At 33.6% G+C, this 27874-nt stretch overlaps 1 protein-coding gene across 1 annotated transcript; it reads right to left on the bottom strand.

The window, feature by feature from the left end:
* Positions 1-136: 136 nt before the first annotated feature.
* Positions 137-27874, bottom strand: LOC128231880 (probable C-mannosyltransferase DPY19L1). Its single transcript, XM_052945134.1, has 20 exons — positions 27678-27874; positions 27010-27034; positions 26638-26725; positions 20929-21066; positions 20506-20626; positions 19857-19950; positions 18695-18752; positions 16351-16442; positions 14683-14755; positions 14161-14265; positions 13755-13841; positions 13004-13141; positions 12546-12647; positions 12261-12332; positions 11090-11182; positions 10183-10302; positions 9489-9663; positions 8900-8999; positions 6357-6482; positions 137-4782 (listed from the first exon to the last, which is right to left on the bottom strand). The coding sequence occupies exons 1-20, from the start codon at positions 27847-27849 to the stop codon at positions 4632-4634; spliced, it is 2130 nt and encodes a 709-aa protein (XP_052801094.1). The 5' UTR covers positions 27850-27874; the 3' UTR covers positions 137-4631.

Genomic DNA, 27874 nt, shown 5'->3' with positions numbered 1-27874 from the left:
TGGTCTTCATAAAAAGTTTACAGGAATGCATTGTCTATTCAAGAAGATTTCAGTGCCTAAATTGAAATAAAGACCTTCAAAGCCTGAATAAGGAACAGATTTCTGTCAAATTATCTTAAAAGTAATAAAAACAAAATACAATGGTATGTACCAATTTATTTTTCACTGAAGTTGAAACAAAAAATAGTTGCATATTTCATTTTATGAGCAAATTCATTTTTGAAAGCTAGTTCATTTAAACACATGCTGCCATACTACGGTACCAGTCATAAAATTATAAAAAAAAATCTACCAGAAATTCAATATCAACAATTTCAAAATTTTGACTTCAAAAAACATATGAATTAAGAAGTATTTTCGTGATTAGATTTTTTTTTCTGGTTTTTCACAAAAGCTGATACAGATATATCATGCTTTAAGCATTTCTAAATACATGCATACAATTAAAGCAAAAACATTGTCTTAAAAGGAAGTTATTACAACCAATCATAAATCATAAATAGCTAAGCCTTTTATAAAAGGAAACATGATGACAGCATAGAAGTAAGCCATCAAACTAATACAACCAATCAAAACAGTCTGATGACTATAGTGCCCATCTTTTTGTTTAAAAATACAACAACAAACTGATAGAGAACTCGTCCCAATTTCTCGAAAGTTCTTAAGCCTAACAAGCTTATTTCATTAAGCCGAATTAATTACTAAATCTTGATTTAACTAAATAAAAATTAGTTTGTCATGATAACCATGAAGAAAATTTCCTTATAAAGTTAAAAAACTGTTAGGAATGTAAATATAACACAAATGATACAAAAACAAAAATAACATGCTTAGCTTGATTTCGTTACAATATAAGGACTCAAGGTTCTTCGAGAAATTGGTATCAGGTATCATATAAATTTAACAAAGAGCTAGGATTTAAAGCTGCACTCTCACAGATTGGACGTTTTGACAACTTTTTTATTTTTTGTTTTGTAACAAGCCATTTTTTGCGGAAATCCATGGAAACCAGTGATATAAGACTGCTGACAAAAAATTAGATCGCAGATTTTTATATTTAAGCTAAAAAAATAATGTTTTATGCATTTTTCTAGAACTGTTAGTAACGGTTTAAGCCATAAAACATTAATTTTCGAACGGAAAATATGCAAATCTGCGATCTGATACTTTTGTCAGCAATCTTTTGCATTGGTTTGCAGATATTTACGCAAAAATTTGCTTCTTCCATGACAAAAATTAAAAAAGTTGTAAAAATGGTAAATCTGTGAGAGTGCAGCTTTAAGTGTAAAATAATTATCTAGGAAGTATAATACTTGTGGCAAGATTGCTTCCTTTAAAAAGTGTAGACAATAACATACAGTGGAATTAATCAAACATCAACAACAAATAACATGCTCAATCAACAGATATGTTACACTTAACAAATACCAAATGAATTCTGGTATCATTGACTAGAAAACTTAAATGATATAACAAAACATATTTTGATTGAACTAGACTGAAGTTGATTATCAAAATAAAAAAGTGACCAGTTGATTATGATACACCACACCTAACTGAAGATACATTCTATGTGTGACAACGCATGATAGTGTAGACAGCTTTCAATACCGTATGCGATGTCCAAGTTTTTGCTTTGACCTTTTACAAGACTTGAAGAGGTTCAGCCTTCACGACAACAGATGATAACATGAGTCATACGTATAAAAGGTTATTCATCTATCAGCAAAGCTGTGATAATATCCCAAATGTTAGCAAAAAGTAAATCCCATGAAATTAGAGCAATCTACAGTAAAATAATGTCAAATATCTATACAACAAAGTAATAATTAGTGTTTATTTTAAGTCTTTAAAGCAATTATATCAGAAGGTCAGCCACAGACTGGCGCCAACTTATTGTTTAAAATACCAAAATATAAATGCTAACTTTCTTAATGTTCAGCAGGAAATGCCTTTAAATTAATGCTCAAGCAGCAGCTTTTACGTAGCTCACTTAATAAAACCAATTAATCATTTAAAGGAAATTTGGCAGTTGTTTTTGTTACTAAATGAAACCTAATTATTCTTATGTAAAACTTATGATGTTTATAACTATTAACGTGAATACTGATTTCTGCCTGTGCTGTAAACTTATCGGGTCTTTATGAAATGCTTGTCATAATAGTAACAAACATAGACACTATCTTACTTAAAGACTAATCAAAATGTCCAAGTACACCCAGGTATCTCCACTAAAAATGAATAATTTATTATTTGTAAATACAATGTAAAAACTAATGTCTTCAAATATTAGGTAATAATAGGAATGTTCAGATGTAATACATAATACTTAGTTTTTGCAACGCAATGTGTTTAAAATAAAAATTAATAAAAAATAGTTTCTTCATAAACTACAATTATGCTTCTATACAGGGAGACTGTGTTTTGTGTCATGGATTTCTTGTACGTAAACAATAGACTATAGTTATATAATTTCCAAACAATCAAACTCTTAGCTGTCAATATATTCATTAAAAACTACAAGTTATACATAATTTTGACATAAGAATTAAAAATGGGATAATATTTTATTACTACATAATACCACAGGTTTGACACAATCCTCAACACCAAAATTGAAATTCTTAAAACTTAAGTAAATTCCAAGAATTATACAATAACTTGTGGACACCCAAATCTAAATGCAAGAAATGGAGCAATTTTCTTCTAGCTAAAGAACAAAACTCTTCAATGTACATGTGCATGTATTGTGTTTTTAGAAACAATTGTTATTTCCTACTAAACAGCATCAAGCTGACATAGGTCTTCCAGTATATATAACGTGAGCAATGAATAAGGCGCCAGTGTCTTGTGACCAAAATTGGAAATGCAACGCCCACAATGCAACATTTATTTATACCACTTTCTTTTAGCTTGAAAAGTTTCCTGGGTCATAACCAGTACATCTTCAGAGGCAAGAAGAAAGTACAAGAAAGGCGTACTCACGGGTGCCACTAGACCACTCTCACCCAACATGTATTATGGGTTCATGATACTTCAAAGGTAGATTATGATTCTTTTTATGATATTACTTTAATATAAGGCTAAAAAGCGATAATTAAAACATTTATTATGAGACCCATTTATGGTTGATGCGGTTGAGCTGTTCCTTTATACATTAATGGAAGAACAATTATCAAGAATAAAGGTGGGGAGAGATTCAGAATTAAAGAGTCCTACACTTAAAAATATGTATGTAAATACATAAAATATAAGCTTTAAAGATATTGAGATATAAACAAATCAGCAGAAAATACCAGATCCGAAAAAAAATATTAGAAACATGTACAAGATCACCGATGTTCACACTTCCTTATGAACAAGAATCCAGCAAAAAATGATAAAGAACCATCACAAAAAATAAAATACCAGGTACTGCTTTTTATTTTTGCTGCAGTGAATTTTTTCTCGTTTCAGGTTATTCTTTTTTTTTGGAGTTTCTTGTAAAACCAAGAAGTTAAAGTAATTGTTGTCATAGAATGTTTAAGTTTACAATGACAAGTCAAAATAGCAACAGTTTCAAAAATAAAAGTGACATTCAAACACAATTTTACCTAAAATATACTCATGACCTACCGACCTTTGTTTTTGGCAGTGAAAACAAAACCATTTCTTTATCAGGCCTTAAAGGATGTTAAATATATATGGCAATTTTACATGCATAGCAGTAATGAGTATCTAACTGCAAAATGTCGATTCAATAGTCCAATGAGAAGACGGTGTTGTATCATGTGATCAAAATGTCGAGCAATTATTGAACATCTCACAGAGAAGAAAAAATGCTGAACCTTCGGAAAGTGTAACTAAAATATTTTTTGTGGCATTTTGTGAAAGAAAAGTGTTATCAAATCACCAATATTAAATACTAAGAACGTTGCTACCGCAAACATTGGATTTTGTAGCTTTCACCATTGGAAGTGAGGCCATCGATATTTGATTAAATTAAATGAATACAACTGCAAAATTACTGTCACAAAGCTGCAAGTACATTTGCAGCAAGATACAGTTCCAAGCTTCAGTGTGTAAATGTAGCATTATGGCATATAGTAATGACTATGTTTTTGAAAATAATTGCTTCAAAGAACATCTGAATTCTCAAAAAAACACCACTGAACATTAATTAAGGAATTGCATACTGTATTGAACAATCAAATAGTACATATATGTATATGATTACCCACTCCTCATGTGAATTTGTAAGACGGAACATTGATTTAACACAGAACCAGGCCCTGATTTCTCGAAACTTCTTAAGCCTTAAGATTTAAGAAGCTTATTTTGTTTAGTAAAATTTCTAACATAATCCTGATTTCGATAAATAAAACTTAGTTTATCAGATAGATTACTTCAAGACTCAAAAACTCTTTCAAAATAGTAAAAATTTCACAGATTATATAAAAAATAAATAGAGAGTTTAGCTGTATCATGTTATAATAGACTCAAGCAGTTTCGAAAAAATTGGCCTCGAGGCTCAGAACAAAACAGCCATAACTCTGTCTATCTGTATATGGAGTTGTACCTGTTTCGCTCTTTACACAATTATAAATACTTTTAACTTGATTAGAAAGAACACATTTCTATCGAAAGAAGAATTAAGTAATTTTTAAGATTTGATACACATTATTTTGGAACACTTTCTTGAAATGGGGTTCAGGATTATCGCGGAGAACAGCGCATGCTGGGGTTTGGCCCTGGTTGGCTTCATCTTCGATGTCCCAGATTTCTGCCATACTGCATCCTTGCCTGGAAGGTGTATAAAGAGGTCATTTATTAATAAATACTATATTTTTCTCATATAAAACGTAATTAAATTAATTTTGAAAACAGACGAGCACATTTTTAATATCATCTTATCAAGCATCTATAAAACTAATTAATACTTTATCATAACAAAACCGTTAATTTCTGACCACAGTTTGAACAAAGTCAGCCAATCAATGCTGATTGATTGCGCACATGAATTTTCAAAGATTTAACCTAGTGACCTACTTTCTGACCTCATGGACCCAGTTTCAATATACTCAATGATTTCATCAAGAAAAACAATCTAATTTAGTTTCATAAATATTGGACCAGAAATATTGCCTCTAGTATATTCCCAAGAGTCGATGCTATTAAAGCTGCACTCTCACAGATTGAACGTTTTGACAACTTTTTAATTTTTTGTCTTGGATCGAGCCAATTTTGTGGAAGTATCTGCAAACCAATGATATAAGACAAAAGATCAGATCGTTAGTAACGGTTTAAGCCATAAAACATTAATTTTCGAACAGAAATATACAAATTTGCGATCTGATCTTGTGTCAGCCATCTTATATCATTGGTTTGCAGATACTTACACACAATTTCGCTCTTTCAAAGACAAAAAATAAAAAAGTTTTCAAAACGTTCAATCTGTGAGAGTGCAGCTTTAATAATACTTAATGATAGTCAGGAGAAAGAACAATGTCAAAACCTACACAGAGGACATTTAAATTTGATTCACAACCAAATTGTTAAAATGCAATTATCGAAACTGTTCAATAATTAGTGTGTCCAGACCTTTAGGTCTAAACACACTGAATCCTCGAATATCACATAGTCTTAACCCATGTGTTTAATAGTTTTCTGATGCCACATTGGCTTTTAAGGGACTAGACATCATTTCCTCAAAACAAGCCTAGAATTGTCAATGGCAGCTAGTATGAAGCCAATAATAAGTCATTTTACATAACTAAAAGAATACAAGCATCAGTCATATAGCTGTCTCAGCTGAGTTTTCCTGTTTAAAAATAGCGCATAATGGTTTACCAGTTAAAAAAGGCCGGAATGGATTTTCTGAACACCTTGCAAGTCATGGGATAGTTTCACATGCTAAAGTGTCAATAAGCTGTCATTTTCAGCATAGTTAACCTATGAAAATTTCCACTGATTAATTTCATCACAAATGTTGGTCTGTCAGGCTCTGTGTTCATGTTGTTTCACAGCTGTATTCCGCTTCCTTGCAATGTTCATTTCTACGGGAGGCCATGAAGTGTGTATATTTAGCATGTGAAAGTCACTTGATGAGTACAGATACAATATATCAACATTATTTTTAAACTTACTAGGATTTACGTGGTAGACAACTCAAGTAAATTTTGAATCGCGAAAAAACGCAAAAACTGTGAAAGATGCATGTCGTAAACAATGTGATAAATCAGGAAGTAAAATTCAATGCATTGTACACATCAATATCAATTTAATGTAGGTTTTTGACAATTTTTTTTTTTTTCTTTCCATTGTATCATCTGGTGTCTTGTCCCTTTAAGTTCAAGCCTTCACCTTCATAAGCTTACCTTGACCTGCGAACACACCATGAGTCCTCCAATACTACATAGTCCACACCCATGTCCTGAATAGTTTTCTTCACCTCGTAAACGGGCTTACGGCTGTACATCATGTAAACTTTCTTTGTCCGTTCTCTGTGAATGTGATACAAATTGTATGAATTCCATTACCTATGTGCAAATGATACTTCAAACACTGAGGAAAATGAGTGTAGCCTATACATAGGGCATATTATGCAAGGTGGTTCATTCGTGGGGGTTTATCACTTCAAGTTGTTCGGTTTAACCTGTATGTATTGCAGAACATATTGAACAAAGTAAATAACTTGTTTTTACTATGGGCTGTTTGATCATGGAAGCAAATCAACAAGAAGGAATACAATACCACAGATCAACAGATTAACATGTTCTTTTCTTATTTAATATGTTTGTGTATATCTAACAATTTTGCAATATCTATAAACATAGATAAAACGGTCATTACCGGTAATAGGAATACTGACATGATAACATGTTTTACATACTTAATACCACCAGAACAGTCAAATTGTTACCAAGGCAAATTTAACAAAGGCATAGATAGGTAAGAACAAACACATAATTAAGTATAATATTGACATTGATGATAACTTCATTATTGCGGGAGACTTCAATGCCCCAACTGGTTCGTTAACAGAACCCATAAATTTTAACCCACATATTAACAGTATACATTCCTGATAGATGTTCAACTGATCCTAAAACTAATTCCTCTGGCCTTAATTGATTGAGTTTTACAAAACATTTGCTTGAAATATAATAAACGGTAGAATGTTTGCTGATAAATTCAAGGGTGATTACACATACATTGGTCCAAATGGATGCAGTGTTATCAATAACGTTATTTGTTCTGACGCCATTTTTAACACTATAAGCAATTTCTACAGAACAGAAGTGAACAGAGCTATTCATCCCACTGATGTTCTCATTTAAATGTGATGCATATTAACCCTTAGGCTGCTGATGGCAATTTTAAACGCTTTGCAAACAGCTTGGAACCAGACCAGACGCCGAGTAACTCGGCGCCTGGTCAGGTTCCAAGCTGTTTGCCACTCAGTTAATATATCCCCAAAGTTTTAAGTAAATTGAAAGAAATTTAGAATAAACCAGAAAACATTTTTGAGCAGACGACAATTTACCCAGCATGCAAAGGGTTAACAAGCGATCAGTATAGAGTCACCATATAAGAAGTTTAACTTTAGTGAGGGTAACGCATCAGAATTTAGAAATAAGATAATAAATTGCTTATCCCAAGATTATACCCAACAATACATACATGAAATTAATAGCAGGAATAAAAGCATATCGTTAGTGATAAACAATTGTCTGATCTAAAAAGATGCCATGAATTCTGTGCTAAACAACTTGTTAAACGAAATAATATACAACGTCCATGGTTTCATTCCGAATGTGTATCCATGAAATATCATAAGAATAAAGCATCTCCATTATTCAGAAGAAATAACGTAAAAGAGAATTTAAATAAATTCTTAGTAGCAAAAAAGGCATTTAGAAATATATGCAATGAGTAAAACAAAAATTTTATGATTAATATAAACTTATATTTCCATGCAATGATCAAAAATACTTTTGGTAAAACTTTAATGAATGACAACCCAGGGCAATTGTGGTGACCCATTATCAATCCAACAATAGGAATAGCGCTTTGAAAACCTTATTAAGAGTGATACAAACAAAGAAAATACTTAATTGTTTAATGATAAAATTACTGTTGATGAAATATTAAGAGCAGTAAAAAACTCTGAAATATGGAAATGATTTATTAACTCCAGAGTTTTATATTCATTCAATTCATTAAATTTGTATGGTCAATACTAAGAAAACCAAAGTCATGGTTTACAAAAAGGTGGTAAACTGACAAAGACTGATAAGTGATATTTTCATAAAGAAAAATTGCTTAAGATACTACATATGCCAAATGCCAGATTTGTGGGTCTTGTGTTATAATATGTTTAAATACATGGAGGATTTACGACATAACAATTGGACGACATTGGTTCAACTTATTTTAAATGTGACAAGATATAGATATATATTAAGCCTACAACATGACAAATTGATTTTCTCCGAACAATATTTCTTTATATAACAAGTATTTTTTATCCTGGAAATTATCCTCTAAATGTCAAATAATGCTATATTCTTAAACACCGGCATCTTCAATGTAATCTGGATCTCTAAATTAATAAATAAATATTCAATACACTTTTGGAGCAAAAACTTGGTTAGTCGATTTAAGTTTAGTGCGTAATAACCTAGGATGGCCAATGAAAGCACTGAGGACATTTTCAATAATGATCTGAGTCAATTTTAGTCGTAAAATTGAATTATCTAAGTGCAAAAGTTTCATTATTTGCTAAATATTTGAATGAATTAAACTTAAGTCAGTATAAAAAAAAAAATTGTATCCATAAGTCACTTTTATACAGATTTAAGATGATTGAAGTTTGAACTTTAATCCTTAATTGACCCCATGGAGCTTATTAACCCACCTTAAGCCAGCATCTTCATAGTGGGGGTGGTTCACTATTGGTCTGTTTGTACACAGTTTGACTGTAGCCATGGTCGGCATGGGACCGGCAAATACGGCATCTGTGGGGGAAAAGACAGGCTAGGTTAAGAGCACCACAAGTAAATTATCGATAACAGACTTAGTTAGGTATAAGAACATATACAAAAAAAAATCATTATACAATCAAACCACCTTTTCTACCAAAACAAATATTTGTATTCTCTCTTCACTATCATTATCAATGGAAGATGATGATGCAACCTTGGTTAGAAGGTTCGAAGTAAATGGATCAAGCCTGATTGACTACTCAAATATGCTTCAAAAATTATCACATGAAGTCAGTATGACGCACAAAGTGCTCCATGGTTTCTACAGTATAAACATATCAAACAGAAGCATTTCTTATCATTAAATGTCTTTCATGTTTATAATTTCTTTTCGACAAATTTAGTCCAGGAATTTGAAGAATGTCCCTGGTAGATGGCATATAATGGTAACATTATTTTCAAAACTTTCACTAATTTCAAAAAACAAAAACATCATCAAAGAATTTTAAAAACAGCACAAACTTTTCGTGGTTTTGGCTTTAATCCATTCAACCATCTCTTCGAGAGGGGCGTTACTGAACTCGCCCCTGATATTCCACTGGGTCTGAAGATTGGAGTATCCCTGAATACCCATACAAGCCACCAGAATGGCCAACATGGCATAGTGTCGCTCCCGAGATCCTAACCAGCCAAAGAACTGAAATTATTTGTAGGAATCCATGTTCAATTATAGTTGTAACGACCAATTCTGGGTTGTTCCACTGCTTTGCTACCTGTTTACATAGCAAGATGAATATCCCCCAGAATTGAAAAAAGTAGATAAATAACATGGTTCTAAAAGTAGAACATGCAAAGAAATGGCTGCGTCAGAGTGACTTATGATGATAGCCCTTTATTTGAGGGCCAAATGACCTCGTTTTCTGAGCAAAATCCTTTGGAAGCCTACCATAAATAAAGCATGTATGAGATATTGCTGCATTTTTCAGAAGCACGAAAATCCCTTTGGCCAATATCAAAATTCCCTTGTTTTCTGAATTAAATCCCCCAGATAGGTTTCCAACTATATGGTATGTATGTAGAGGGTCAATAAATGACAACACTAGCACCCATATCACACTTCATGCTAGCCTCACGTAATTAAAAGATTCTTCCATTCATCATTTTGACTTATCAACATGAAAATCAAATTATCTGTTGAGCTATTTGAAAACATTACCTGTCTCGATGCCAATAATGAAGTCATGAGGCACAAATGAGGCGTCCAGAAGAGTTTTAATCTCATTATGATGACAGCCATGATGGTGAAAGCTGCCAGTTGGAATAGGTGATACACAATCTGAAATGAAGAAACAGTATCTTAAGGAACAAAACATGTAGTTAAAGGGCTCTTAGGAGAACATGTATATGTACTGGTGATATAGAATAACAACTTTTTAGAATGGCAATATATTTCAGAATTTTCCATAGTAAATAAAATGTATATAAACACTAAGTTTTAGATGTTATAGTTTACCTTATTCATTTTATATCAACATTACCTTTATTGTTCTTCACTAGGTCAATGTTGCACAAGAGTTTGGTCTTTAACTCAAAGAAGTTGAGGGTTAGTGACTGGAGTACCCGAAGGAAAGCTACTGGTCTGGCTTGGTGACCACAAACGAGACTTACATAAAACCTAGACTGGGAGTTAAACCCACAGCCAACTAGTGAGAAGCAAGTATGCTAACCAACTAGGCACCAGTGGTCAATCAAACTAATAGAGATGATCAATTAAAGGATTGAATTTTATTTTGCAACGGCCAAAATGCATTCTCTACAAAATCTCAGTCTTGGACAAGTGATAATGTGTGGCTTTAGGCCATTTTGTGTATGACAAGTATGTCTGCTTCATGATCACTTTAAAGATGGAAGCAATCATCAGCATTTGGTTTACTCCTGCTAGCCAACTTCCTGATGCCTGATTCTTTCCAGAATTGCTCATGGCAATTAAACAAAATATGACCTGACAGTGATTCCTACCACAGCTTTTGGTCTACTCCTGTTAGCCCACTTCCACATATCTGTTTCTTTTCACTAATGTTCATGGCCCTTAAACCAAAATCAGACCTGACAGTGAGTCTTACCTCAGCGTTGGGTTTACTCCTGTTAGTCTGTTTTCTGATGTAAATATCTGCCTCGGATCTATTTGTCCATCTTGTATACTCTGCACTAAGCAACTGTGTAAAATTCCAAAATTTGATAAAAATCATAATTTCAAGTAGATTACGATATTTATTTCAGACTAACGGTATTTTTTGTATGAGAAAGCTTATATCTTTGGTTTATCCGATATTTTTATACTTAAGTTAGTTGAATATGCACCCTTAAAAATGGAATACTTATATTACAGTCTGGGTTTAAAAATAGAGTCAGTTGGGTGACCTGAACTGCACATAGTTTTTGCCTGATGAGGTAGCATAACTATTTATCACATGCTACACCTTGTTTCCGGTTTAATATAACCATCACGTATTTTTTTATATTACACATGTGTAATATAACATTGCTCTTCATCTATTGGTCAGAGAATATATCGCTCCGCATTTATATAAAAAGTTAATTGGCAAAAAGGAACTGCTAATTGGTAATATTCCTGTATACCAAACCTTCAATTCTTATTTTATTTCTATAGTAAATATTTGTTTTGTTAGAGTAGTTGAATTTCTTTCTAAATATTAAGAGGATAACAAAGTATGTCGTCTTGATATCTTGAAAAAGCAAATTTAAAAGCGTCCAAAATTTAGTTTATTTTAACCGAAAATGAACATAAACATTATGACGTCACATCTACTAGATGACGTCATGATGTTTATGTTCACTTCCGGTATAACAGAAAGAAAGATTTCGTTAAAATTAAAGTGTTTACAGTGTGATTTTTACTGGATATCATCTGAGAATGCATTCTTAAATAAACGGAATTAAAACGATCGGGTATATATGCTGTTTTAAATAAATCCTGGTACTACATTCCTGCAATGCATGTAGCGCGGGAAATGACAACACTTGGTGATATTCGGCTCATCAGCCGCGCAGGTGAAACAGGTAGGTTTTTTTGCCATTTTATACCGGAAAAAGCATGTGATAAAAAGAATCTGACACTCGTTGTCATTTAATACCAATTTTTATTAAACTCGTCCAGGAAAACTGTTAGTAAGCTCGCCAAAGGCTCGCTAACTAACAGTATTCCTGAACTCGTTTAATAAAAATTGGTATTAAATGACAACTCATGTCAGATCCTCTATACATCATACTCACATTGTAAACAACGACTACTAAAACAACGATAACTGCAGGTGCAAGCAAGGTCTTCAAGACTCGCCACGGTGTCTGAAACAGCAGTGAAATATTGGAAAGCACATTATGGAATATTTACATACTTACATGTATAACAAAATACACGTCTTGTACCTTAAACTATAACATGTTATTTCCAAAAAGAACCCAGCACCTGGGAATGAGACTAAAGTGATTAAATTTCATACTCTGATTGAAAAGTACATGAATGGCAAAGCCAAAAATGGTAAGCATTCTTTTCTATACCTCTGCTTCCATGAAGTCAAACTCGGCAGCACATGTGTACAGCATGGTGTGGAAGTTCTTGTAGTCTGAAAACTTGCTTCTGAATATGTCACCTATATGCGCCTGAAACAGTCAATATATTTTGTCAAGGAACCTGCATCAATTATATTCCATAAAAAATATAGAACTTTATTACACACGAGCATATTGACTCTGGCAACCATGTTTTGTTTTAATATATTTGAATATTTATTTAAATCTGGCCAAGGTTAAAGTGGTTGCACCATGACGACAATTATGCCAAGGCTATTAAGTTACCAAGGCAACCTGATAATCAAGATGAAATATTATACTGTTTTATGTTAGTAAAATAAAAATAAAAAATGTGTGTATGTATGAAAGATTGAATGCAATGTTCATTTATTCTCAAGAAAAAAATATACTTTAAAAATGAGTCATTGTAATCAAACCTAGCTTACATCATCAGCAATGTTGAATAACTTGGCAACAGCAAACTTTATCCCAAGTGTTCCTACTGCTAACATGCCTCCCTGGACGATCCAAATGAGCGGTGGGATCCGTAAGGCCTCGATGGCAGGCTCAAGTAGCACTATCAACTAAAAACCAGAATGAAATATTGTGACATTTATAACAAATGCTTATATCATCAGCAACTTTGCAACTTCAAACTTTATCCTGAGGGTTCAAACACTTAGCAAGAACCACATCAGAGCTGGGATTTGCGATCAAATGTTTACTTTGCAATATGACATTTCTGACTCCGAGTCTAAAACTCAAAGCATAAGTGATATAGGCCCAGGCTTCAAAAGTTTTCATCTTCACCTGAAACCAATACTATAAACTGAAAGTTTGACTGAAAATCAAAACAGTCCATCAGTTGACAGCTGAACACATATAGGTAGAGTTTGAGCTAGGTTTTTAAAACAAAATAAATGTAAAATTTTGACAAAAAAGTAATTTGTTGAAGGTTTCAAATGCCATGTAATAAAAAAAACTATACACTATAAATTATATGTAAATTAAGTTTTTACATATTTCTAATCATTTAATAAGCTTTTAAGAAAAACAAAGGCAACTTTTCATCATCTAAGCAGGAAATTCACAAGTTGGTCAAAGGGCATTGGTCTCACAAGGCATTGGTCACAAGGATATCATTTTATTTCTTTTATGGTATTACATTTTGGTAAAAAGAGCCGAATAAAAACTTACTGTAATAATAAACATTCCTGAGAAAAAGAAGGAGGTCAGCAACATGGCGTTACCAAACAGAAGGACATAGCTGACTAGGAATCCTCCCTGAAATGGTTTAACACCATCAATGAAAGAAATATGAAACAAGAATTCATAAAAGATCAATTTATAATAGTTAATCTAGCTAAAGTAGGAATGGCTTCTTTCCCAGTGCAGTCTGAATGAATAATGAACAAAACAAAAAGTGTAAATATGAGCAGGGCCTTGAAAAACTCTTTTACATAATTTTTTTTTATCAACTTTCAGCCATCCCTCTCCACCATAACAGCCATTACATTCATAGAACCATGGGTATGATTGATGACCGTAAATTAATTTAAAAACAATAGAACATTTATAAACTTCCAAATAAAATCACTCCTACCCAAAGACCCATGAGGAAGACTTTCATCTTGCGAGATCCGATATAGCCGAGAACGTACGTGGCAAACACGGCAATCAACTCTGTGAGCAACGCAAACTGAGCAAACTGGAAATATATAAAGCACATATAAATACATATAATTATGAATCCAAGGCTGCAATGAATAATTTGTTTGGTATTTCCATACCCACATATTCAGGTGGGGGTAGGTAGATGGGGTGTAGTTTTTTGTGTGTGTTTTTTTAACTTTTCTAACCCCTTCATTAGATAATGAAAAATGAAAAGAAAGAAATATGACAAACAGTTTCAGGTCACAGGAAATATCAGTCAGGTCACAGGAAATATCAGTCAGGTAACACCGTATTTGTTAACTGTGGCCTGATGGATGTTATTAATGCAATGAGTAGAATCAAAATAATACCAAACACTTTTTCAGGATAATCCTTTTTAAAATTGCAAATCAACTTATGAGACAACTATATAATATTATATCATGCACAAAATGTAAAAAGAGATCACTACCTGCCATGGAAGCATGAACATCACAGTTGACATGGCGATGAAAACACTGTGGATATAACTACACTTCTGAGATCTGAAAATCAGACAGAGGTGAATGACATGTTAACTGGAACAGTTTTAGTTAAGATTATAGCAATCTGATTTAGCTCCATAGTGAAGACATATTTCAGCTGATATGAATCATTCTGTCCAATTTGAACGACAGGTAAAGTACCCTTAAAAGGGCTTGATCCCACAATCTCTAGGGTGGGAACAGAGAACCTTAATGACCAATCCACATCCGCTGTCTCAAACTAATCCACTAAAAATGTACTTGACATAGAGGCCATGTAATCAATAAGCGTATGATCATGAAATCAATTTTCTGAATCCTTTACTATTGTTGCAATAAGATGTATATTGAAACACATACAGTAGTTTCACAATTAACCCTCCACATCTTAAAGCATTTTAGCAAAATCGTGCACTTTGTGAAGCTGGCATAGAAATGGGTGTGTCTATTTATTATACCACAACTCTTATATTATATCCTTTCTCATATATTATTAATCAACTATTACATATTTGACAAGATATAGAGACAATTGCGGTACCAATACCAGACAATTGAAGACAATATATGCGAGAACTCGCTCAATTTCGACCAAAATCGGCCAATATCAACAAAACTCGACTAATATGAGTTTCCTCTGTTTTGATTGGCTACAAAACTCGCATAATACAGGACTTGAGAAATGGGCCATTTTCATTGACTGTCGAAACTCGCCTAATATGAGAAATATGCTGAAAATTATTTTTAAAGGTAGCCATTTTGTTTTCCGTTTTCCGACTGTTTTGAAAATTTTGTGCTTCATATAAACCTATTTGGAATGCTTGAACCTATTGAATAATGGAACCACTTTGTACAGTTTGATATAACAGTTGTATTCAACCCGTTGGCAGATTTTACAACTATTATGATTTTGTACACCGACAAAATGGATGACGAGGGTGAAACTTTTGACGTTTTGGCAAACAATTTACGAAATTAAGACCAAAAGACATGCTTCCTTACAATGTACTTTGCTTTATTCATAAGTATGTGCAATGTCACATTAAGGATGCATGTCAAAATCAGCAAAGTAAAGTCTAGAAAAGCAGACACCATAAATGGATAAGTGATAAATACGGCTTCAATGTGAAGTAAAGGTATGTTATAAGTATGTTTTTAAACCAAATGGTGATAGTTAATTAATAAAATACTTATTAATTAGGTGATTTCATATTGGCCCAGTGATTTGTCCTCTACAGCTAAGGGCAATATGAAATCACCTAATTAATAACATTACATTATATCATTACTCATTTTATACAGTCGCAGACAAAGAGGGCAAATCAATATCATCAAATATTGCTACATTTTAAAAATGGCCACCAATAATTCTCCTTTACGGCAGTAATCTACATCAATAAGCCGAATGTTTAAAAAAGGGACAGTTAATGTTGTTGCTTTTTGTTTTCTATATTTGCAACAAATGCATACCAGGCTTTATAGATTTCCAAGTAAAATTTTAATTCTATTTCTTAAATTCACTTCGATTTTATTTGAACATCCTGATTTTATGATTTTTGTTGGAACAGTTGTTGCTAGGATGCCCCACACCAGTTTGTAATAATTTTTTTATGTACCTCAAAAGATGTGTGACTAGAAACATCTGTAATACCAGGAACGGGTAGGCAAAACTTTCCCTGAGAGGAGGTGTCCATTGTACCCTAGTTGCCTAGAAACAATAGCATGTAACGATTACACTTGACCCTTCTTAAGATATAACAAGGAATAGATAGTGACTCTTGATTTTCTGAATTTGTCTTACTCCATTGTTTATGAAACAAATATGTGTATGTAGTCACAAATATAGAAAAATACAGAGATATTATAACTAGAATGGGCTTTTGAGAAAAGCGCATGTCTCCCCCGAAGGCTTAGTAAGACTTAGAGGTGTAAAGTACTGATACATCTGGCTGGAAAGCAGGGTGTGAGAATTCAGGGGATTTCCACACAATAAGCCCTAGTTAATGATCTGAAAACTATTTTTCATCTTTCGAGCACTTGACCTTGACATGTGACCCCAAAATCAATAGGGATCTTCTACACCTCATGACCAACCTTCCTACCAAGTTTGGTGAACCTAGGTCAAACCGTTCTCAAGATATTGAGCGGCATTGGTTTTAACTTTGGGGGTCGCCGTGACCTTTGACCTAGTGACCCGAAAAACAATACATGTCTTCTACACCTCATGACCAACCTCCCTACCAAGTTTGGTGAACCTAGGTCAAACCGTTCTCAAGATATTGAGCGGAAATGTTTTTTACATTGGGGGTCGCCGCGACCTTGACCTTTGACCTAGTGACCCCAAAAACAATAGGGATCTTCTACACCTCATGACCAACCTCCCTACCAAGTTTGGTGAACCTAGGTCAAACCGTTCTCAAGATATTGAGCGGAAATGTTTTTTATATTGGGGGTCGCCGCGACCTTGACCTTTGACCTAGTGACCCCAAAAACAATAGGGATCTTCTACACCTCATGACCAACCTCCCTACCAAGTTTGGTGAACCTAGGTCAAACCGTTCTCAAGATATTGAGCGGAAATGTTTTTTACATTGGGGGTCGCCGCGACCTTGACCTTTGACCTAGTGACCCCAAAAACAATAGGGATCTTCTACACCTCATGACCAACCTCCCTACCAAGTTTGGTGAACCTAGGTCAAACCGTTCTCAAGATATTGAGCGGAAATGTTTTTTACATTGGGGGTCGCCGCGACCTTGACCTTTGACCTAGTGACCCCAAAAACAATAGGGATCTTCTACACCTCATGACCAACCTCCCTACCAAGTTTGGTGAACCTAGGTCAAACCGTTCTCAAGATATTGAGCGGAAATGTTTTTTACATTGGGGGTCGCCGCGACCTTGACCTTTGACCTAGTGACCCCAAAAACAATAGGGATCTTCTACACCTCATGACCAACCTCCCTACCAAGTTTGGTGAACCTAGGTCAAACCGTTCTCAAGATATTGAGCGGAAATGTTTTTTACATTGGGGGTCGCCGCGACCTTGACCTTTGACCTAGTGACCCCAAAAACAATAGGGATCTTCTACACCTCATGACCAACCTCCCTACCAAGTTTGGTGAACCTAGGTCAAACCGTTCTCAAGATATTGAGCGGAAATGTTTTTTACATTGGGGGTCGCCGCGACCTTGACCTTTGACCTAGTGACCCCAAAAACAATAGGGATCTTCTACACCTCATGACCAACCTCCCTACCAAGTTTGGTGAACCTAGGTCATGCGGTTTTCCAGTTATCGATCGGAAACGAAGTGTGACGTACGGACGGACTGACGGACAGGGCAAAAACAATATGTCTCCCCCAGAGAGGGGGAGACATAATAACTATTACTATTTATACTTCTACAGCCAAGTGATTATCTACAGAGAACAAGATAAAATATCTTTATCATAATTGTTAATATAACATGATTATATCGTTATTCTTATTAAACATGAACTCTAACATCATAAATCAATATTCCGCCACCACCAATGTTGCTCAGACAAACGATGAGATTAATTTCATTTTCATCAACAGGTAAATATCTGCTGAAATTGTGAGTAAAATAACCATCTAAATGAAAAGACAACTTGTTTGATCAATAAACTTAAATGGTTGGTAGCTGGGGGTTTTCCATATATGTCAATGATTTTTCCAAATTTGTCAAAGATTTTTTCTTCAAATATCAATGTTATAACGCTAATTGTCAACAATGTTTTTGGTTTTTTTAAACTTGTTAATGATTGTTTAATAATATGTGTCACCAGTTTTGTTGTTACATGTATATGTCAACCAGTTTCCAATATACTAGGTCAATGATTTTTCCACATTTGTTGTGATACCTTTCTCATGTTTTAATGATGCCAATAATTATTCCCCCACCTGTCTGAGCAATATTGAGCATAACAAATAACAATACCTCTCCATGGTTAAAGAAAAACGACGCCACTGTTAGCACACCCCCAAACAAGCTGCCACTGCAAAATGCCAAAACAACACCTTGCATGATGGTTTCTCATGTGATGTTGTTGTTGTTGTGTGTACTTGTTTAATACTAGAAACTGCTCAATTTTGTGGATTTTCTTAGATAGTGAAATTTTGTAAATCCAATTTACATATTCAATTACCCAATTTCAATATTCAATTCTTTGTTAACACCATTCTTCTAAAGATACTAGAGGCTGCACAAAATGTAAATGTAAGCTTTTACTGATTTTGAAGTTCAGATTAAACGAGTTCCACAACAATCGCATAATTATATACACTGTAAAATCTGAACATAAATTGAGCAAAAGTTCCATGCAGTCAACGTAAATACTCATCTTGCCATAGTATCATGAAAGAACGTCAAATTTCTAATTTATTCTCAAATATTGAGCTCAAAACAGGACTCATTTGGAGTCCAATCTAATTTGAGTTTTCACAAAAAAACTCATTCCTAAACTCAGTCTATCATACTCAATAATTCAAGCTCAAGAACTGAGACAGATTTTTAGTAGTCTCATATTTTGTCTCAAACTAAAACAAGGCTGAAGTGTATTCAGAGAGTTGTGAAATTTGTACTAAAGGCATACTAAACCCCTGAAAGTGTATGTCCAGAGTTGAAGTTCAAGATAGTTGGTGTTGTTTTGAAAAACTTGATGCACCAAAAAGATGAAGCCTGCTACTCCTCATTTTAAAAACAGACATGTATACATCAACAATTCTTAAAACATTAGTTACTGGCCGTCCTGTACATGTGGGCATTGTCTCTGGCAACATGTGTACCAAGTTTCATTTGATAATATTTAACATCGTTTGAGTAAAGGCTCAAGGTTTAACATGGCTGAGCCAACAATGACAACCCTTGTCTTTAAAAATTCCTCGACTTCTTTTTTAAAAACAGTCAAGCAATCACTTGGAAGTAGCTTCGTGTACATCGCTGTGTCATATATATCATGTGTTATGTTTAGCTAATGAACCTATAAACTTTCTTTTACGTCAGTTTGTCTAAAATACTTTCTCAAAACTAAATGTGCAATACCTCCCCTATATCCCAACACAGCACTCTATAGGATGTCAAACCATGCATGCAAGCTTACCTTAAATATGTGCCAAACAGAAACAGTGCAGACATCATTAAACCATTCAGGAAAAATACATGCTCAACATAGAAGTATGAAGGCTCCCCTAGTCCTGAAAAGTGTAAAGGAGAATTATGTCACTGTTATATAATGTCCAAAACTATATTTACTTTCTGAAATAACAATCTGAAAACCTTTTCCAGCTCTTCAGGGTTATTCCATATAAACATATACCGGTAATCCCCACAGGGAAGGCTCTTTGAAAATATACCACCCCCCCTACAGAAGCAAATTTACCCTTTCAGGGTAAAAAAAACAACACCCACCAATATACTGGGTTATATGTTTGACTGGAATAGCCTTCAGATCAAACATGAAGGATTTCCTTTTTTTTTCATACTTCAAAATTTTCATTTAACTACATGCTACTTTTTAATGTCAGCTGTTGGTGGTGCTGCTGGTGGTGGCAGTGATGACGTCAACGATGATGACAGCGATGACGACAATGATGATGACAGCGATGACGACAATGGTGACAACAGCGATGATGACAATGATGTTCATATTTTTATACCAAGTTTTCCATATTTTTTTAATCAAATATAAAATATACGTTGAAGCTTTTCATTCACCTTAGCAAAGACAAGTTGAGATGAATAACTCATACCTTCACAACTCTGCACAGGACTAAGACCTTGACCTCTATTCACATTCCAGCACATTTTTGTTGGGCGCTGTAACGCTCGATTGACTCCTTCATATATCCTGAAACCTACTGCCAACACAACCTGCAATATGATTGTAAATACATCAAACTGAAAACAAACATTCCATTTTGCATTGCAGAATTCAACTGTTTGAAAATAATCTTCATGGCAAAATTGAAAAAAGGTTAGTCCGTTCAATTCAAAATCGATACAATAAAATGTGCTTGATGTAAAATAACACAAATAATTTCAAAAAGAAGCAGTCCTGCAAAATACGTGAAAAATAAAGTTAAACAATTCAGAGTCCATTTTGATTACGGTAAGACTGAAAATGCAAGATTAAAGTATCATCAATACAAACAAAATGCCTCATATATACTTACCTCGGGATAAAGGTTGAATCTTTTTAATGTATTAATGGTTAGAGGAAACTCTGTTATGTTGTCACTCATGACTTGGTCTAGACCTTCAAGGAATGTCGGTGATTCTATCATGGTTTTGTAGTAGGAGTAGTATAGACCCTGTGAACAAAAATAATATATTGTTGTACAAATAGCAAATCTGTTATACAGATCCTAGGAATAAAATATATTTGGATTACACATTTGCATAATGCAAAGTTTTGTTGCCTACAACTCCCAGGTTATAAAATATAAAAAAATACATAATATAAGATGATGCATTAAAAAAAATCATTTTAATGCATTATCATGTTCAAATCATTTGACTTAAATGATAAAAGAAAAAAATAGCATATGAATTACTTACAGAAAAAAAGTCAAATGAGTTAAACAGGATAATGCACTAAACTAAAAAAATAATAATTTTGCATCAAACGATATTGTGAGCATTTAATCAAACTGCAATTTAAAATAGTAACAATTTTTGTCAGCTAAAGAGAACCCTTTAAAGGGATAGAAATAAGCATTAGGCCTAAAAAAAATATTTGTAAGCGAATAGAGAGTTACGAAGGGCGGATAAATGCAGATTTTAATCAGAATTATTGTTTATATGATAAAACAAAATCAGGCAATGACAGTAATGTAGGAAAGACTGCCATGTGCAAGAAAACAAGGACAGATTTTGAAAAAAAAATGATAAAAAACAAGAGCTGTCACAGTATGTGACGAATGCCCCCGAATGTGACATTGACCTACGAACAAGGTCAGTACATGAAAAGTTGATCTTGCCTTTCCGTGTCAAATACATATGGCAAGTTATTTTAAATTGCCTCTGAACATAAAAAATACCACCCATACTTGACAACCTACACTGTTATGTCCTTATATTCAGAATTCCCTTGTGAATAAACACTATGTGTGACCTTGACCTTTGAGGTAGGGACACGGGTCTTGCACGTGACACGTCGTCTTGGTATGTGGAACACATGTGGCAAGTTATTTTAAAATCTGTCCATACAAGGGAAAGTTACAGACCGGACACGACAACCTATACTCTATGTCCTTATACGCAGCACTCCATTGTGAATAAACACTATGTGTGACCTTGACCTTCGAGGTAGGGACACGGGTCTTGTACGCGACACGTCCTCTTGGTATGTCAAACACATATGGCAAGTTATTTTAAAATCTGTCCATACAAGGGAAAGTTACAGCCTGGACACGACAACCTATACTCTATGTCCTTATATGCAGCACTCCATTGTGAATAAACACTATGTGTGACCTTGACTTTTGAGGCAGGGACACGGGTTTTGCACGCGACACGTCGTCTTGGTATGTGGAACACATTTGGCAAGTTATTTTAAAATCTGTCCATACAAGGGAAAGTTACAGCCCGGACACGACAACCAATACTCTATGTCCTTATATGCAGCACTCCATTGTGAATAAACACTTAGTGTGACCTTGACCTTTGAGGTAGGGACACGGGTCTTGCACGCGACACGTCGTCTTGGTATGTGGTACACATGTGGCAAGTTATTTTAAAATCTTTCCATACAAGGGAAAGTTACAGCCCGGACACGACAACCTATACTCTATGTCCTGATATGCAGCACTCCATTGTGAATAAACACTAAGTGTGACCTTGACCTTTGAGGTAGGGACACTAGTCTTGCACGCCACACATCGTCTTGGTATGTGGAACACATGTGGCAAGTTATTTTAAAATCTGTCCATACAAGGGAAAGTTACAGAGCCGGACGGACGGACGGATGGACGGTGCGATTTTAATATGCCCACCTTCAGGGGCATAAAATCCCTACCTACCCTACCTAGAAATTTTGGGAAGGTTACCCGAAACTAGTGTTGGGAATCGGTTGCAATTTTACTATCGATGATCGGTTCCACTCAAGTAACCGATTATCGATAGTACAAGCGGTTTTTAAAATACTAGATAGTACCTGAGTTGTAGTTTTATTCATGTACAGTATTAAACTCTTAATCATTATATGCATATACTTTATGTCTATGATTGAAGTTATTAAGTGTTGTTGTAAAAAAAAATAGTTCATTTTCTTGCTCATTGTGGCTTTCATCAGCCATTTTGTTAAAGATAACATCTGAACACTTACTAAAATATTTTTTTTATTTTTTTTCGATAATCGATTTTAATTAAATACTAGCGATTGTCGCCGATTCCAGGCCCAACCAATCGATTTTCGATTATAATCGATGGAACAACACTACCCGAAACAAACAATTTAATTTTTTTGGCCTTATGGTAAGCTGGTTAAAATAATTTAACATTTAAAATAAGTTCTTCACAACTTTGTATTAAAACCATAAAGAAGTAGTGAGGATTATCTAAATATGAAGTAATATCAAGTAACAAAGTTGTTGTAATATTAAGTGTTGTCGTAGAGTATTTAAGCTTGGCACAAAAAATCGCAAAGTGATATTGGAAAGAAATGTGCCAGATATATATTTTAAACCTTCTTGAAAATCCCAAATGAGGTTCTTTTTTATCATCTAACAAAATCTTTAAAGATTTTCAAAATGAAGACTAGATCACGACAACGGATTTGAAAAAGATAATAGGTAGCATATGCATAAGTTACAAGGGTCAATATGATTAATGTACATCCTATGTGCATCAATCTCATTCATAAGAGGTTCAATCATGATAAATCTAAATCTGTGGTACGCATAGCATCATCACTCTGGTGAACGAGAATGATGTGCATCAATTCTTTTAAAGAATCATGAACAGAACAGAACAGAACATTAATTTAAACTTATTCGTTTCATCATCATATAAACAAATATACAAACAAAAAAAGTATGTTCCATGTGACAAAGTCATCTGAAAAGAACATAATGGTAATGAACTTTTTCTTTACACATGCAAAAAGGAGAAAATAATTAGTGAGGGTAAATTCATAGTATCTAAACAGGTATATGAGTTTTAATATTATTGAATTTTCATAATGAGTTGGCAGGTCACTAACATGCAGCTTTAACCTATCACAGTAAACAGCAAGTCCATGGTAACTATTTATATTACGGGATTTATTACATGAATGCTTTTGGTGACTTTATAGGACTGAAAATAGTAAAACATTTCAATGATCAAACAATAAATAATACAATGTAATAAATGCAGATTCAAATCTATTGTTGAAAGCACGTAAACAAATTTATAATAAATAAATACTTGTTTTTTACTTATATAGATTTGCTTCATTGTAAACCATGATAAATTGGCTTTATCATTAAACAATTAATTACAAATACTGTCGAAGCTCAGCACATTTAATGTTAAATTAATTGTCAACATCTACGGCCTTACCTCAAACTTGACAATAATTACTGGGATGATAGATTGAGATGAAAAGAAACTCAAAACTATGACAAGGATATTAGATGATTTAAACTTTGACATTTGATATGTCGGAACAAATAGAACAAACATATTATATCATCATTAGCTAATCTTAAATAGACAAAAAGTATTATGACAGTATGCTAATTTCATCAACAGATATGTAACTTTAATTTAAAACTGGTAGACTCTACCAATTAATGTGTGTGTGTTTTTTTATTTATGCAATTTGGAATATAAAATTGCATCGTTTGGCAAACATAAATAAAAACACAATTTCTGAAAACCAAAATACTTTTTTTTCATATAAATAAAACTTGGAATGAAATTGTTTAACAAAAACTATGTAACAATATTTATATCCTTGAAATGCAATTTCAAACATTTCATTAATACTAATGAAATGTTGTTAATAGGTAACATCCTCATGAAGTACTACTGGTCTTCACATAAAAGGTGTTGTTTTTTGGGCAGTTATGTATGTAAAGATTTGTCTCTCATTCACACTGATATTTTTCTTTCAAACTAGAAGAAAAAATTCTTATCAAAAGTAGAACTTTTGGCAATTGACAATTTTTGAAAAATAAGTGTGGTAATTCAGTTGTAGCAATTTGATATGGCCTCAAGTTATGTTTGTTTAAACAATATAATGTAGCATTATTCCCAATACATTTAAGTACATGCAATTATTTATTATGTAATATACAGATTCAAAGATGATATACAAAAATTATATAAGATGTGCGTTGTTAAATTTACAGTGATCTGACATCATACCAAGTTTGCAAATGTTGTTAAATCTGCTACATAAATTGAGCAAAACCAAACAGTAAGATTTCCAATTTACTACCCAATTTGCCTATAAGTCAGCAAATTCACTGACTGTTTAATCGAATATCTGGTTATAACATTTCTGAAATAGTTATGAGTGTTGAAAGCACGTCATTGATTTTCCTAAAGCATTAAGAATATCTGCATTACTTGGTGACAGGATGAGTTTTCAGGCATTTTTAATATGAGGAAAAAATTAAATTCACATTTCTTTAGGAAAATAAGTTTTAAACATGCTCTATATGAAAGTCCTTTACAGAATGTTTGGGTTAAGGTGGTTTTAAATTTATCTCAGAAGAAGTTACCAAATGGTTCAAATTCAAAAATAAATATCACTATCCTAAATAAAGTAACAGTTCTTTCATGTTAGCCTTGTTTTAAAAATCAAATGAGCAAATTGCATGTATATATTTTTTATGTATTTCTTATGGGAACAGTCACTAGGTTTAAAAGTGTTTAAAAGGCTGTCTAACAAGAGCTGTCACAGAGACAGCGCGCTCGACTATTCCGCCGCTTTTCAGTGTAAGGAATGAAATGTTTTGGCGAAACATGGATCACTGTTAACTTAGATTAGATTTCAATCAATACATCATGTATTTGCTGAGATATTATCATAAATGTGGTTACATGCAAAATTTTAACCAGAATTTCTAAGTCCAATAATCATGGGCCATTATTTGCAAAATACAGTTATCTAACTTGGATATTCAAGTAGGTAGGGTGGTTGAGTACCATTGTATCAAGTCTTAATGCAATACATCAAAGCTCTAGATCTTTGTAATTTCGCCCAACTTAAACCTGCAAAAAATCCCCCTGAATACTACCAAAATCTCCCTGAATTTTCAGCCTTTCTGAACAAATCCCCTTGAATGGTCTCCAGAAAAATGGCATGTACATTGTATGTTGGTACCAGTCAATTATTTCAACTTAAGTTCAAGGGATTTGAATGTGTTACTTCTTCAATGTACTTGACTGGTTCTACAATCTGCATTATTACTTCCAGGACTTAAGTTGTCAAGGAAATAGCTATTAAGAATCATAGACATCTCTCACATTCATATCACAATAAAACGATTTGACAAATACAGTTATGAAGGAACATGGTTCTAAATGCTATCATTCAGTAAAATCCTGACATCCTTTAATCAGTGAAGTTTTTTATATTCACATCCTTTGCCTTTATTTTTTTTTTTAATTTCAAGAGTATTTGCCTTGTGGGGGGAGCCTAAATAAGTTGATGTGTATGCATAGCCGTATTTGTTTTGCCTTGGTATGGCCCTGTATTTAAAAGTTGAAAGCATTGCAAGCAGATGTCATTTCTCATCTGTTTCTCACGCAAATTTTCAAGTTTTGCATAATGACAATGCCTAAATTTTTCTTGAAAAACAACAACAGACAAGCTAAACATCATACCATTTCAGTTCTAAATGCGAGCTCACTTTCTCTCAAAAACACAGAGAAGCTAAATATCATACCATCTCAGTCCTAAATGCAAGCTCTCTTTCCAGTGTAGACAGGTGGGAAAAATGACGATCTCTCTCAAACATGTTGGCAATGTGATTCCTGAAAAAGAAAATGGCAACATGAAAAATTTGTTAAGTGATCAAAATCTAAGAATATGTGTATGATAAATAAAATAGTTTTTTAGGATTTTAATGGTTTAAAGCAAAAATGTCAAAAATGAAGAGCTTAAATAAGAAAAAAATAGGAATAATTGTTGATATTTATGATACCTAAAATTAATTCATATAATTTTTTTACGGTACTTAAATTAATATGGATTTCAAAGAACTGTTTCATTATTAGTTATACTGTATAACATATAAATGACATAAGTTTTGTTTTACCTGTGTGTGTATCCGATGATAAATGCTGAAATGAAAGAAAAAAAGTTTGTAATAATAATTTATTGTATATATTATACACACGAAAATCCGTCTATCGTTAAGATTGAAAAGTTATGACATTGGATCAACATGTACAAATATTGTCATGGATTAGGTCAATATAATTTTCTTGTCAATTATTTAAACAAAAAAGGTTCTAGAGCAGGAAATTATAGTTATTGAAACAATGTCAAGTCGAGTAAAATTTAGTCTGATTGTGTACATCACTACATGTATAACTTGTACGTGAAATGAACCAGCTGCCAAGTTAGAGCACTGAGTTTTGTGTTCCTGTAATCAAGAGTTCCAGCCTCATACTGCTCGCACACTTCAAACCTCAGGTTTACACAAGAAAAAAGCACCTGTATGCATTTAGCTGAAAGCTCATCCGCATACAATGTACACTAGCTGTTCGTCCACTAGAACACTAGCACAGTAGTATTATTCTCTACCATTAACACTGATCAAACATGATACTGCTGCTGATTAATAGGCTCACATACTCCAAAACATTTATGATATGACATGCTGTTCATGGTATGCATCAAGTTTACTTGTCGATAATTCGCCTAAAATGATGAGATGGACAGAAGAACGAGTAAAGCCGTGTAAGCTGTCAAAATGCTTACCAAGAAAAACTATCCCGATCTTGTACCAAACGGATGTGGCATTTTTCTTTGATGAATCCTCATCGCCAGATCTTGACTTTGGCACAAGCTTGTGCTTGGAAACCCCCTTTATGGGGCTTGATTTTCCATTTGCAGCGTCCGTACCCTGCACCTGTCGCTTTCTCGGAGCCATTGTTGATGTCGTGTAATTTACAATG

This window comes from Mya arenaria, chromosome 1 (assembly GCF_026914265.1).
Source record: "Mya arenaria isolate MELC-2E11 chromosome 1, ASM2691426v1".
Classification (NCBI taxonomy): Eukaryota; Metazoa; Mollusca; class Bivalvia; order Myida; family Myidae; genus Mya; species Mya arenaria.
This window is presented reverse-complemented; position numbering and strand designations above follow the sequence as displayed.

Excerpts from the sequence above, each read along its gene's own strand:
- LOC128231880 (XM_052945134.1), bottom strand. The coding sequence starts at position 27,849 with ATGGCTCCGAGAAAGCGACAGGTGCAGGGTACGGACGCTGCAAATGGA. Across the intron at positions 16,443-18,694 it reads TTTTCTTTAACCATGGAGAG|GCAACTAGGGTACAATGGAC; the intron begins GTATTGTTATTT and ends TATTGTTTCTAG. Across the intron at positions 12,333-12,545 it reads TTGACTTCATGGAAGCAGAG|ACACCGTGGCGAGTCTTGAA; the intron begins GTATAGAAAAGA and ends CTGCTGTTTCAG.